General features: G+C 36.1%; 1 protein-coding gene across 2 annotated transcripts in view; it reads right to left on the bottom strand.

The window, feature by feature from the left end:
- Positions 1–14,699, bottom strand: part of DNAH9 (dynein axonemal heavy chain 9) — a 245,372-nt gene that overhangs the window by 86,506 nt on the left and 144,167 nt on the right. For both annotated transcript variants that reach the window (XM_087709774.1, XM_087709773.1), the window contains exons 51-55: positions 13,938–14,057; positions 10,948–11,136; positions 7,983–8,218; positions 4,879–5,001; positions 4,021–4,225 (exon numbers count right to left, since the gene is read on the bottom strand). In XM_087709774.1, the coding sequence (XP_087565900.1) occupies positions 4,021–4,225; positions 4,879–5,001; positions 7,983–8,218; positions 10,948–11,136; positions 13,938–14,057 (873 nt within the window). The remainder of the gene's footprint in view (positions 1–4,020; positions 4,226–4,878; positions 5,002–7,982; positions 8,219–10,947; positions 11,137–13,937; positions 14,058–14,699) is intronic.

Raw genomic sequence — 14,699 nt, 5'->3', positions numbered from 1 at the left:
TCCTCAGCCAGCCATGATGCTGGCTGTCGTAAAGTTGTCAAATTTGGGGAAATAAAATGCAACACGGCATACCCCTACAAATTTAAATAGATGTTGTATTGGAGAACATTTATGCAGCATATAGTATACTAAAATTAAAATTAAGAATTGCAGCTACCCTTCATTTCCATTCAAGGGCCCAGCCCAGATTTCCAAAAATTAGGAAGATTGTTCCAGAGACAGTCCAATTTGATGCCTAGATCTGGCAAGAATTCTAGAAAAAGATATTGAGAAGGAGGGCCATAAATAGATATAACACATGCAGCTGAATTTTAATTTTAATTTTGTCTTTTAATGACCCATAATCCCTTGCATTGGTGAAGAGTCAGGGCAACTGAGTGTTTACTGGCCGGATGTCCTTTCTGTCGCCAATGTGGAGTTCTCAGCTGATATGTATTCATTGTGCCCAGAGAGAGAAATACCTGACCTAGGATCGAACTCACAGCCTCCTGATTGTGAGACAAGAGTTCCACCTCTAGGCCACTGCACCACTAACACATTCAGCTGAATGAAAGTGGATAATGAAAGTTTGCTCATAATGATAACTCTGCTTTGAGAAGAGACCAACAATCACTGAATTTAAACCCTATATGTTTCTATCATGGCATTTCACTCAAATGATAACTTAATTTGCTCTCCTCCCCTCCCCTCCCCCCAAGTGTTTTTAGGGATGGAGAAGGTACCTCTCACTGCAGTATCCTTTCAGCAAGAGCTCCAGAAGAAAGAGATTAGGAGTAAAAATTTACTGTCTTCATGAACAAACATCTCCATGAACATCTGTTCTGAATTTCCCCCTTTCTCCTGCTGCTCCTCCACTTCAAGTGCAAGTTTGCCATTCTTACCTAAACTCTAATTTACTGGTCAGGGTTGCTATTCTGACATTACAGATGGAAAGGGAAAAGTCTTCAATATGGGAAATGTGGAAACAGACTTGCCGAAGGCTGGGACTTGTTTAAAACGCAAATGTTTCCTCCTTTAGTTTTTGAAAATGTTGTTTTAATTAAAAAGAACTTTTCTTTAAAAAGCTACTATGATAAAGTAATTAATAACTTTTTTCTTAGGCCATAGGCTAACCATAGATCTGTTTGGAGGAAAAAGACAAAGCAAAACTACAAAGCTATTATTTTTCTTACTTCAAAGAAGTAATTAATTTAACTGAAAAGCATTGCTTCTTCAGTAGATTTAATGATTTTTCACAACTGCTTAGCCCAATTTGGTTTTCTTTGAATAGCCAGGTTGGGTTAAGATATATGGGATAGGAAATTTAATATGTAACTTCAGAATATTACTTTCTGCAGTTTTAATAGTATAAAAGAGCAATATGGTAAACTCAATTTTTTCCAACTTTCTCCATAATAATACCAATTCTCGGAAATAAAGTTGGCAGTAATAAGAATAACAGCAACCCAAAATCTTGTTGTGCTGTTAAAATTAAGAGGCCTAAATCCTTAGTTTTTATGCTTTTCCAACTGTACAGGCAGATTCTCACATTTCCATTAATGATCCATTTCTTTCCAAACTCCTTATTCATTATTGTGAACTCTCTACCCTGCACCTTCAGCCTCTAGTACAGACCAGCAGATGGTTGGCAAATCATCTAGCACAGTGGTTCCCAACCTTTTTTTGGTCATGCCCCACCTCTAAAATTGATGTCCCTCACCTCCCGGTGACATACAATTCTTACTTTACTCAAAAAGTGAACTCTACTCGTGTGAAGGAAGCCTAAAAGGCCATTAACTTGGTTTAAACAAGGTTCAAATTGCCCCCATTAAAAATCAAACTGCTCCCCTATGGGGCATGGGCCACACATTGGGAACCACTGATCTAGTAGGAAAATTTGTTATTCTGTGCTATATATTAGGAAGCCTGGTTAATTATTAAATCCCTCACTTCCTAAAACATGGACTTCCTCCTGTGCATCTAGCAAGATATGGATTTTGCAGAAAGGTGTGACAGAATATATCCCCTTGCATTATGAAGTTGAATTACTGTTTATATGAGAACTGCCCTCCTCCAACTTAACCATCTGAAAGGGTCTGAAAACCTGGCTTTGCCGACTGGTCTGAGGCCCTGATGGGGGATGTCCGATTTTAGAGGTGGCTGGTAGATTAGGATACAATTATACTTCCATCCCATTTACACATTGGTTCTTTTTATCCACTTGTTGTTCATTTTAATATTTTAACTTTCAATGCCCAAGATTTTATCCTTTAATACAGGTAGTCCCTGACTTACAACAGTTCATTTAGAGGCTGTTCGAAGTTACAACGGCACTGAAAAAAGTGGCTTATGTTTGTTTTTCACACTTATGGCCGTTGCAACATCCACATGGTCACATGACCAAAATTCAGATAACACAATACAATACAATGCTTGACAACTGATTCATATTTATGACCGTTGCAATGTCCTGGGTCATGTGATCAGCTTTTGTGATCTTCTGACAAGCAAAGTCAATGGGGAATCTAGATTCACTTAACAACTCTGTTATCTAACAATACATGCAATTATTCACTTAATAAATGTTTCACTAAGCAACATAAATTTTGAGCTCAGTTGTGATTGTATCTCTAGGACTACTTGTACTGCCCTTTTTCATTTCAAAAACGTATAGTAATTCCTCCTGATTTCTCTACTACTGTGAATTTGGAGACAGTTGTCTATAAGTCATACAGTTTAATATGAACTTTAAATACTGTAAGCACTAATTACAGAATTTCCCTATTTGTTTACCCAACTTTCTTTCTTTGATCCATTGATATAGTTGCTCTCACTCGCCAAGTAACTCTAACAAATATACTCTCAACATTGGATTTTTAAGACTAACATTACCAGCTTGTACAAGGTTTCTAATTTTTAAAATATGCAAATGATGTAATTGTTACTGGAGATTTTGGATTTTCCTGGTATTACGACACAAAATGGACCTTATGATTAGTTATTTTTTAGCTGACACAATATTCCCTGAGACAGAGAGAGAGAGAAATGATTTGCTACATTGAATGGAAAATCTTTATGCCATCTTGATTTCTTCTCTAGGGGCTGTTGTCTATGGCAGCAGGTTGTTCTAGTCTACTGTTTAACAACTATATTATAACGAGCCACAAACAAATTTATTGCAAGAGCTCCTTATGTGTCAATAGCAACATACTGTTCTGCTACAAGAAGAAGGATGACTATTTTCAGTAGAACCAAAAATTCTTGGTAAACATGTCTCAATTTGCTAAAGTATTCAGAGGACGGCTCTAGTTTGTAATGTTTCATGCACAGCTTGAGAATTAATTGAAGTAACCACTTTAAGACATTTTATGTTTAGGACATTTTATACGTGTTCTACTGCATCTCTCAGCATTATTAAAACCTAGGCAATTGCATTTGCTGAGCTGTTCATTGATTCAACATATGTACATTTATTTAGTCAAGGGGGGAAAAACAATCAGTAGCAAGAAAAACCATAAAATGCCTGAACTATGTAATTTTGTGTATCTCATTTGGGTCATAGAAACACTCCAAAAAGCAGAATTAATGATGCTGTCACCAACTGTACTAATTGAAGGAGTCGTGTTGCCACCATCGGGAGGGGAAAAAATCTGGTTTGCGAAATTAGTTTCAGTGGTAGGAATTTTGAAAGCTAGTGTCCCAATACTGGATGAAGGAGTTTCCAGCTTTGGATAAAGCTACACTAATAATCTATTTAATGTTAATTGCCAAGATTGAAAATGCTGGCTCTAGTTGGCCAGATGTACATGAAAACTTTTTATAACTAGACCCAAAATCTATTTAACATGTTTATCTTAAACTCTACTAGCTTCGTGACTGGTGGGGAGGCCAAACCTGCAGAAATACTACTTTAGGAATGTTTATGTTTTCTTTAACTTTTCTTATCTCTGATAATAAATACAGACAATAGTTTAAAACATGGGAAATGCTGGAGAGATCAAAAGGAGATTCATTCAGTCTATCTTGGATTCTGTTGGTTACCTTTAATTCTTCCAGGTCAGGCCTCTCCATGCTTACAACGGCTGCCAGCAGCTGATCTTCTAGACCATCCCGAGTCACAGTAAAGTTGATGAGGGTGCACTGTGCTTGCATTTCTGGCTGGTAATGGGGATTGGCTAGTTTTGTATGAAGAATTAGTCGGAAGCTGGGGTTGTACTCACATTCCTTATCTCCAATTTTAATGAACCTGAAAGAAGATCAAGCATGATTACTCATGCCTACCGTATCCATATGCCATTATAAGATAATTAATTAGATTCCAGAGGTGTGTATAATTTTACAGTGCAGTGAGAATTGATCATTCTAAATCAGTTTTCGCAGATATAATATCCTCCAGATATATTGGACTGATACCCATAAAGGTCCTGCTCGTTTTTGAAGTCCAACTTATTTGGAGGACACATTTACCATTGCAATGCCTTCCTTGTCCTTTAGGAAAGGAACAAAAGTACTATGCAGCAGCACCTATAATCTATGCCAATTACGTTAAATCAAATACATCGGTGTGCCGGACTGGGTTAAGGTATTGGACTACAGGAACTCACTGGGAGAGTTTGGGCCAACCACTGTCTCTTAGCCCAATGAGAAAAATGAGGAGAAAAGAGGATTACGAACACCAGTTTGAGTTCCTGGATGAAGAGTAGGCTATAATTCAAACAGATAAATATTGAATTTATCCTTTAGACTGGTTGTGAAAAGTAGTTTTACAACATCAACTTTGAGGGCTTCAGAAAAGTATATGAACCCTGATATTTTAGGCCTTGGGGGAGGATATCAGATGTCATGCACATCTTTCAGGGGATGATGGTCACAGAATTATATCATTCACTATCATCTCACCTTCCTTTTTTTATTGTCTCTCGGCCCAACAATGGACCTAACACTGGATCTACGGATTCTTCCAAATTCTCAATCAAAACAACTTCCCCAGCAGCAAGAGCTTGTTCCACAATGTCCAGATACCTAAGAAATACAGCACCAGGATGATACATGTTAAGGAAAACCCTGAGAAACTCTCAGAGTAAAGTGAAGGATGAAGTCATTTACTATAGGTGTAGACAGGGAGGAGTTGGTGTTTATGAAGGAGAGAGACCAACAACCTACTGTATGTATTTATTGTTATATTCTTACTTAAGCAAAATGGATCAGCATATAGAACAGTATTTCAGTTCCTCAAAAAAATGGGTTTTGCAAAATTCAAGAGACTTAGAAAGTAACTGGAGTCAAAGGCTTTTTTTAATAGAGAGGTACCTCAGTTTTTTCCCCATGAATTATCTTTTTTAAGAACATAAAATTCCAGACTTCCATAACATGAGTCCCAGATGCGTTCCAGATGTTCTGGGATTCCATGATGGCTTGGAATTCTGAAGATAATAGTTTCAATACTTCTGGAGAATACTAGGTTACATAAAATAGCTTTACCCTACTAATGTATTCTCTCCCTCCAAACAAAAAATTGAGTTTCCCCTGAACCCTTATGGCCTAGGTATATAGTTATAAATAACAGAAGCATAACTGTTTAAATTAAGCAAGGAGACTGAAGAAAGAATACTAATGTTATGTTTTAAAAAGATCGCCAGTGACTGTAGATATATAACTATTTCAACCAGGAGAGAGACTTTTGGTATGGCTCTTCAACTATGACATTTAATCATTATGAACCACTAAAATTCAGGTTTTATACCAGGTTTGGCTATAAATCTCCCAATCTTAATCCCTTATTCAGAAGACAGAAGGCTCCCAGGCACAACCGACTAAATTTATCTATTTGTTACTGACTAGGAATAAGCCATACATATCCAGAACACTGGCTCGCTACAGAAACAACCCTACGCTCCAAGGTTTAAGTTCTAGATTTTTGTCCCCCTGTCTTTTCAAGTCAACATCCTCTTGAAGACTTTGGAATTTGATCTATGCTGACTTAACAATTCTCTCCCAAATGGTAACTACCGGATTCCTATTCGACCAGTTTTATTCCTTACCCCTAAGTAAGCTTTATTGTATCAAATCTGGAAATGTACTGAACAATTTTTAAAGAGTGAAATGATTTACGTGAATGTATTTTATAAAAAATATGTGAGTTGACTAGTTAATTTCTATGACTTCCTCCTACTGGGATCTTTTATTTGTGTAGATTGTGTAGTATTCCTCTTTGTGGTGGTAATCCTTTGTCTTGAATGACAAACATTGAAGATCTAACATACCGCATATTCATATTTGATGTACAGATGCATGTTTCGTTTTTGAATGGTTGGGTATGCCATGAAACATTTTATTTAATCTAAATATTTTATCTGTTCGTTTGCGTATGTACTTCCTCATGTCAGATACTACTTCATTGTACTACATGCTAAACTAAGAAACAGAGTCATATTGATTATCCTTTCTGGCAAAGTCTAAGCAGTAGAACTTGTGCTTAAGGCTTGGTTACTTGAAGCACTATCTATCTCCAGCAGTATCTTACTGGCCAATTCAAACTTGCAGGATTGGCATGTTCCTTCAATTAAATGTGCCATCTTTTGGGACCCATGAAATTCAATTTCAATGCATGTCCTCTGGAATGAGGTTCTTCTTCAAGATCTGGATGGTGCCTCACTTAGCTAGGGTTATAAAGAACCTGGATATCTGGTTCTTTGCCAAATCTCAGAGGTCCCTTCTGAGGAGTATGGTTAAACCTCTCATTGTTGCCGAGTTATGTTTTGTCTTTATTGCAGTATTATTCTATTGTTATTTTTCTCTATTTTAACTTTGTTAACTGCCTAGAGTCACTAGGAGTTGGCTAATATACAAGTGTAATAAACAGTAAATTAATTAATACATTTGCTGTATTACTCTTTGGAAACAGTTTTGTTGTTTATGGTTTTATATAAAGTTGTAGTCATATATTTGTTTTATTCCTGATTTTGCTTCAAATTTGTATTATTTTGGAAGCTGCTTAGAGCTTTCTTTGGATTTGCAAAGCATACAAATTGCAGTAAATGGTTTAACTCTTTTTTTAGTTTAGTTTTGCTACCCTACTTATTTCAATCTGTGACTAGCTTAATAAAATCTATCCTATCACAACATTGCCTAGCTTACCCTATCTGTTTAGAAGAACAGCATAAATCTTGAGTTTCTCTTATAAGGCATAAAAACATGCACTGTTTGAAAGATGGAGATATCCACAAATCATGTATACAGGGTAAACATACTTTTCCAGGCTGATTCAGATGTATCTAATAGCCAGCTAAACTCACAGCAACAAACCTATAAGCAAAATTATTAGCACTGGCTAAATAAAAATCAAGAACTATAAAAATGTCTGGATTTCAGCATTTTTAAAATCAGTGACAATGCATCTAAGGCAGGCCTCTTCATTAGGACAGAACAAAACAGGAGATTAAAATCAGCCAACCCTATGAGTTTGCTCTCTTTGAATTCTTTTTAAATCTTCCCAAAGATAATTTGTTAAGCGATCTTCTAAGCAAGGGACCAATGCATTTCTTCTACCCTCATGCTAATAAACTTCCTTTTGAGAACTCTCAAAAGCACAGTCTGGAAGGCCTTGCCTCTCAGAGGCCTGGATCCCTCTATTGCTTTATCTGAATTACAGAAAGAACAGAACAGAGATTAAATCGCTGGCACTTAAAACTGCACTCTGACGTACAGCTTGCTGGTAGCTTCTTCTTGTTCTCCATTCAGTTTCAGGTTTCTATAGCAACCATGACAAGTTCTACAAAGTTCCTCCCCATTTAATCAGAAATTTCTGTCATTCTGATAGTAAACAAACAGGCTCATGCCCAAAAGTTTGATATAGCATCAAATTGGAGAGCTTTTTCTTAAAATACAGTTAGCTCCCATAATCTTAACTACATACTGTATGTTAAATGTGATACTCAGATGTGAAGCTACTGTTGAACACATCCATTATTTTCTTCCTGTTTCAATTAATCATGCCTGCTCACCCCTTCTGGCCAATCCGAGTCACTCTGAGGTCTTCTCCGTGCTTGGCTTTTATCCATTTGATGCCCTGCAGCTGGGGGTCAACCATGAGTGGCCAGCGCTCACAGTTGGTGAGAATGGTAGCATTTTCAGCTGACATGCGGTCAGCTGGTAGACCTTCATTTTGCCAAGCTGCTATGTCAGCATCATCAGTGAGCATCTTCAGAGGGTCCAAAGAGGGAGTGACAGGAATTGCAACCTAGGACAATCAAAAGATTATCACCTACAGCCAAAAGGTAATGACTCTGCATTTCAACTATGCACAAAAAGCCCATGTGACCTGGTTATAATGGAAACTGTAATCCAAGACACTGAAGATAACAATGTTCAAGAAAACACTCTTTGATGACTTTTATCTAAGATAATAGGGTTTTTTTTCTTATTATTCCAAGGAAACAGAATAAGGTAGAAGCTTCCTTGCGTCTTCCCTCAAAAAAATACTTATGCTTCTTCTTTTGACTCTGAAATAGCTGGAGTAACATAAGTCCCTCATATTGTCATTCCAACAACATAGATGACAATATTCCTTGCTCTTAATATTGATTGCCACAATAGGGTCTCAAATACACATTTATGTACCAGCAGATTTATGTTACCTGTCCTTGCACTTAGGGTTCTAATTGTACCTCAGACCTTATTTCCAGCTTTGGTCATCAATAATGTATTTTACAATGCCATCAACCAGCTTTGCGATCTGACATTGTAGGGGGGGGGGGAACCTGTTACATTATGGTGGCCAAAAGTCAAGAATTTGGCAGCACCTTTTGCAGCTAAAGAATTTTATTAAAAGCCACAAGTTTTCATGAGCTGTAGGTCATTTATTCAGATTCATTATCAGATCCAATTCAGGGCTGAGGGAATTTATGTTTTCAGTGGTTGGAAGAAGCACAGAATGACTTCGTCCACATACTGCTTCCCCCTTGAGCAATGGGAGAAATTCAGTGGCAAGGGCTTCATGGAAGGGCTTGACAGTTTGCCCTTGGTTATTAAAAAGGAATAAGCTTACAAAAGCAAGTAATTAGACTATTTTTCTCTTATTTCCATGGTATCTTGTATTTTTTAATTTTAATTAAAATATACAGCAGGTGAGCTGAAAGTTAGCGTGTACTCTATAGCTATACTAACTTTTTGCAGATATATCAAGTCAGTGGGCTGGAGGCAACCAACGGCCTCTTCTTTTGCCTTTATGTACACAAATATCAGTCAATGACACAGAAGAATGAAGCCTGGAGCAGACAAATCTGACAACTTGGTAAAGAAAGATCTGATTATGATTACAAGTTGTTCTTTAGAAGAATGTAATTAACACATTCACACATCTGCTGTTCTGCTGCAAGGCAATATTCACAGTTCTGAGAAGATGCAAGTCCTACATGCCAGCCCACATTGAAGCCAATCAAGCACTGCTGGAAGATTAGGGACTAGAGTCGTTAAAAGTCTTTCATATCTTTTCAATCGTATTGCAATAAAAATATTAAAGTAATAATTTTATTAAGAATTACAATTGCAAAGGTAAAAACTAATGCACACTAAGACATTAAAGAATTAAAAAAATAGAAGAGATAGAAAAGAAAAAGAATATAGTAAAGAAAAAGAAAAGAAACAGATAAAGAAATTTTTCCCCTTCATCACAAGTATAAACAATTTTAGTAATTTTGTAAATTGTACAATTTTAGTACAATTGTAAAAGCACAATTTTAACTTCTCTTAAAATACAACAAATAATCTCTTCCTCCCATAACCCATCTCTTATCTATAAACAAAATCTTAACCCTTTGTTATTTTAGTCCTGACCAGCAAACTTCCATTAAGGTTTGTTTGTTTGTTTGTTTGTTTGTTTGTTTGTTTGTTTGTTTGTTTGTTTGTTTGTAAAATTTATTAGCCACCCATCTTACCAAAGGATAACTCTGGGCAGGATTACCAAAGATAACAGTATATCAATTTTAACCTTGACCACATAAACCAACTTTATATTCCTTCCTTTTATTTTTAATAACCTTGAGCTTTTTCCCCTTCAAATAATGTCCTAGAACTTGATTTCTTTTTCAATTTTTATTTGTCCCTTCTCATAAAATTCTACAAAGCTTTGACAAGCCTATTTGACAAGCCTATTAGAAAAATTATCCAGTACACTCTTTTGGTTTGTTATTTCTATATTCCGTTTAATTATTAAAATATCAGTTGGTTTCTTTTAGGTGTTCATCATAGGTTTTTTTCTCCATTTTATTCTTATAACCTATTATTTTTAAAAGTACTTTCAGATCAGTCACAATATTGTCAGGCAAAATTTGTTCCTGTTTCATAACATATTTTAAACAAAGTCTCTCTATAAAGGCAGATGACCTAATAGACTTTATGGAATATAATGTATGAGTCCATTGATTATAAATCCTTCAATCTCTCCCATATTAACATATTTTGTTCCACTCTGTATTAATGTTAATTTTCAGTGTTTCTATTTTATTTGTAACTTTTAGATCTTTCCTAAACCTGCCAGTCTCCTGCTGAGGAACAACTGTATGAAGCACTTATGGGCTATCTCAATTCCTCTCCTTACCTAGAAAGGAACTGCAAAGAGCTACTAGCCAGCATTTCATTCTGCTATTGTTGTCAACTCTACTTTTAGCAGAGCTGTCTTTAGTTCATCATGTCTTCCCCCAAAGAGCAACAACATATTACTTTTGGCATCAAGTTACAGTACGAAAGTTAGAAACCAGAAAGAGAGGAAAAAGAAGATGAGGAAATAACCTTCATTCCCACAGAAAACAACCTATGTAAAAAGGAAAGTCTCCCTAACTATTAATCCAAAACAAGTTTTGGCAACTAAAGAAGTATTTCCCAATACCATCCTGGCCAGCAGCAGCAGCAGCAGCTATGGCACTTTCAAAAGAGAGGCATGTGAAAATATAACATTTGCCTTCTGCTCACTTTTAGCTGCTTTAAGTATGGTTTCCAAGCCTGGTCCATCAGGTCTTGTCTATATTTCTTGCTGAAATAACCCAGATAGGAGACAAAGGCAGTAATCAACAAGACATCACCACACAGTGCATTTTCTTGCAGTTTGAAATCTCTTACTGAATCAGCCCATCTCACATTTTCAGAGGCCAGACCCCCAACCTAAAAAAAAAGCCAAGAAATTAGACTTCACCAGATTCCAAGCATGACATGTCATAGAATTTCCACCACAAGAATCATTGTGGAAATAGTAGAGAAACAAATATTGCTTAAGAATAGGGGAGATAGTTTTTGGTTTCAATAATCTTTTATTCCTAAACAACAGTAAGGCAGCAATTTTAGAATATATGTATCCCCTTAAATAGCCAAGACACTTGCTGGGAAGCTATGGAAACAGCTTGCATCTCCATTGGAACTCTTTGAATCTCCCTCAGGGAATCTATTTCACACGGTTATAAAAGGGGATGAGTCAGGCAATTTAGGAACATAGTATATTTTAACTCTTGTACCTTTGTCTGTTGGAAAATACATTTCTTTTTTTTTAAGCTGGACTTTATACTTGAGTTAAATAAAAATCACAGGTGTTGGTGTAGAACATTTAAAACTCAAAAGCAAGAAGTAGTACAGAAGCCTTTCCTCTTCCTAACCCTCAATGGAAAAAAATGTCTTTATTCATAGTAATGACTGAGTAACAGGTATAGTTGGACCATTAAAATTCTCTCTCTCCAGGAGGTGAACTGACCCAAAGGAGGCAGATTGTACTTCACCTTCATATGCATACAGTCAGAATGGATATCCCTGATAGCGTCAATTTAGGGTGCCAAAATGCAAAGTTGGCCTTTGTTCTCCTAACCAGTTATAAAGTATGAATCTTCTTACAAACAGATAAACATATGTACAAATAACCAAGGGACTTCAAATGCCAGTTCTGAATTAGCGAGATAAGTATTTACTAAAATGTAGACATTAAATAAATTAAGATGTACAGAATAATGTTCAAAATTGTCTGTTTATGTTTAACAGAAAGGCACACTGTGGCTCATGCTTAATCTCTGGTCTATCAGCATACCCAAATCACAGACCTCCTATAATTTTATGTGTTTCTATATTTATAATTGTCTTTCTATTTATATTTTTGTTGTATTATACCATGATCCACTCAGTGTCACTCTGGATAGTGAGGTGGGCAGAATATAAATTGATTAAATAAATTCTTTTCACAAGTACTACTGCCAAGTCAGGTACCACTTATTGTGTAGCAAGGCATCTGGTTGTCCTTACCTAAGTGCCCTGTCATTTTGACAAAGTTAATGGAAAAGGGCATCAATCATGTTCCCATGCCAGACTGGACAAAGAGTAAAGTTTAAATATGTGAAGTCTTAAATGGAAAAAAAGGGTCTACAACCAGACCACAAAATAAAAGATTTAATTTGAACAGCTTTATCTTAATCATGTTCACCTTCTATGCTAATTACTTCTTATTGCTTTATTTCTGATTTCAAATTTTAACTGGTTCTTCTGTGACTGACCTCTTCTGCAACAGTTGCAGCCTAAACTCTCATTCTTCTCTAAATAAATGTGGAAATCATTAGCTTTCTTTATTTGCAAAAATGCACAATGGCCTAAGATTTCTACTGAAACTCATGATAGGAAAGATCTCTTGTATTAACTATTCACAATGTAATATTCAACTATATGACATTTTGTGTTCAACTTTTAATTAGGAAAACTGTGAATGGATGTACCCAGTTTAAATTTGCCATGACATCCTTTATGGCAAAAAAACCAATCTGAGCTGTGGTGGCAGGTAAATTCCATGGCATTAATAACACATTTTACTAGAATATCTTCAAGCATCTTGAAGTATTTCAAAAATAATGAGGGAAATAAAGTACCTGGTAGAATACTCCTAAATCTCACACAGTGAAATTCACAGACCACTTAAACCATTGCCCTTGCAGTTATACTGGCTTCATTTCATTAAAAAGCAATCCTTATGTTCAGACTGGAAAGAATTGGTAGACTGCAGCAGTAGTTTTTATATGCCCTTGTAGCTATGAATTGTGATCTCAACCTCAATTACAGTTGGTTAGTAAATTTAGAGGACACTGCATTGTCAGTAGTTTGAGAGTTACAGCAGTAGAAATTCACCAGAAAGCCAGAGAAAACTGCCCATCCACTGGCAACAGTTTAAACTGTTTGCTGTTTCTTAATCAGGCAAGTTTGGTATTTTGCATAATATAAGGCTATAGCACTGTACACCTGAAAGAGACTTATTGCAAAGTTAAAAGGGAACAGTGATTTTTAAAATCCTGTATGCTCATTAAAAATACAAATTAAAACCTTCCTGTCATGCCAGCTGGAACTGATGCATGATTATCATGCTGTTAAAAAAACATCACAAAATTACCCATACATTTGTATAAATGATTAAATATGAGAAGAGTATTTACTGAAATTATTGCCTCTCACTTTGAAGGTTAGGAGGGTTGTATATTTGTGATCATTTTCAAGGAAGATTTGTCCATTGCTCCTATATGATGCATCTCTATGAAGTACTGTTATGTTCCTACTAAATCCATTTCCACTATCTTTAATGCACTTTAAATAATTAATGTTAAATCTTTTTTATGTACTCTCATGAATTAGATCCCTATCATCTTTTTCCTGCTCTGCTCCATGCCAATTCATAGGAAAAGTAGGAAAACCTAGCAGTTCTTTAATTTTCTCTTTGCCAGTACTAAAGAATGAAATAATGCACATTAAAAATCAAACAGTATAGAAGTCCAAACTACTCCCTTGGGTAGATTTAATTAAGAAATATTTGTCTTTAATTTAGACTAAATCCTAAAACTTTACAGACTTGCAAACTCTTCTAGTTTTTTCTCCAGCCATTCACACCAAGAAACACATACTTCAAGAATCTTTCTACCCCACCCGAAGCTTCAGCCAATGATACTCACCAGACGATTTGCAAGGGAAATGGTATTTGCAGTGACTTCTGCATCTTGCTGACATTTCAGCTTCTCCACCGTGGCTTTCTCAAATTTGGCTGTTAGTTTTGCCAGATTTTCATTAAGGTGCTACAATTGGGGGTGTAGGGGAAAGGAGGAAGCCATATCACACAACATAAATATCATAAAGAAACACAATCTCAATATACGCACCAGTACATTGTAGCCTCTGATTTAGTTGGCACTGGAATTTTTGCTCAAGAGGCAATTCAAAAAGTGAATAATTTCATTATTAATAAAATAAGTCACCAAGTAGATTCACTTTATGGGGAAGGTAGCCTACAAGGCCATTCAGCTGTGAACAAATATTTAAAACCTAGAGGTGTTAAGCTGTGAACAGCAGACATCTAGTACTTATCTGCACTGTCAGGTTGCCCCATCATAAGTATGGGCCATCAACTGTCTCTGGAGGACAAGAACAGATAACACTGTCCTCAGCTTGCCCCATCCCTGCCCACTATAAATGTGACTTCTGCTAGTGTTTTTTTGTTTTGCATTTGAAATAGTATTTCTTGATTTAGGCCAGCTGAAATGTAGCTGTCCTGTTTCCCTTCTCACAAATGGACTGAAGACAAATTTACATGTCCTAGGATAATGTTGCATAATCCAATCTGGGTCGGTCACTGGGATCAGAGGTTTAGTCTTCTGAGCTTTCAGACTCCTCCTTAGGCAACTTTTCTCTTTTTCTTTATATCTCTTCTGATTTTAATT

Source organism: Thamnophis sirtalis, unplaced genomic scaffold (assembly GCF_051295495.1).
Source record: "Thamnophis sirtalis isolate CommonGarterSnake01/CBP01778 unplaced genomic scaffold, rThaSir2_p1.2 scaffold_3, whole genome shotgun sequence".
NCBI lineage: Eukaryota > Metazoa > Chordata > Lepidosauria > Squamata > Natricidae > Thamnophis > Thamnophis sirtalis.
This window is presented reverse-complemented; position numbering and strand designations above follow the sequence as displayed.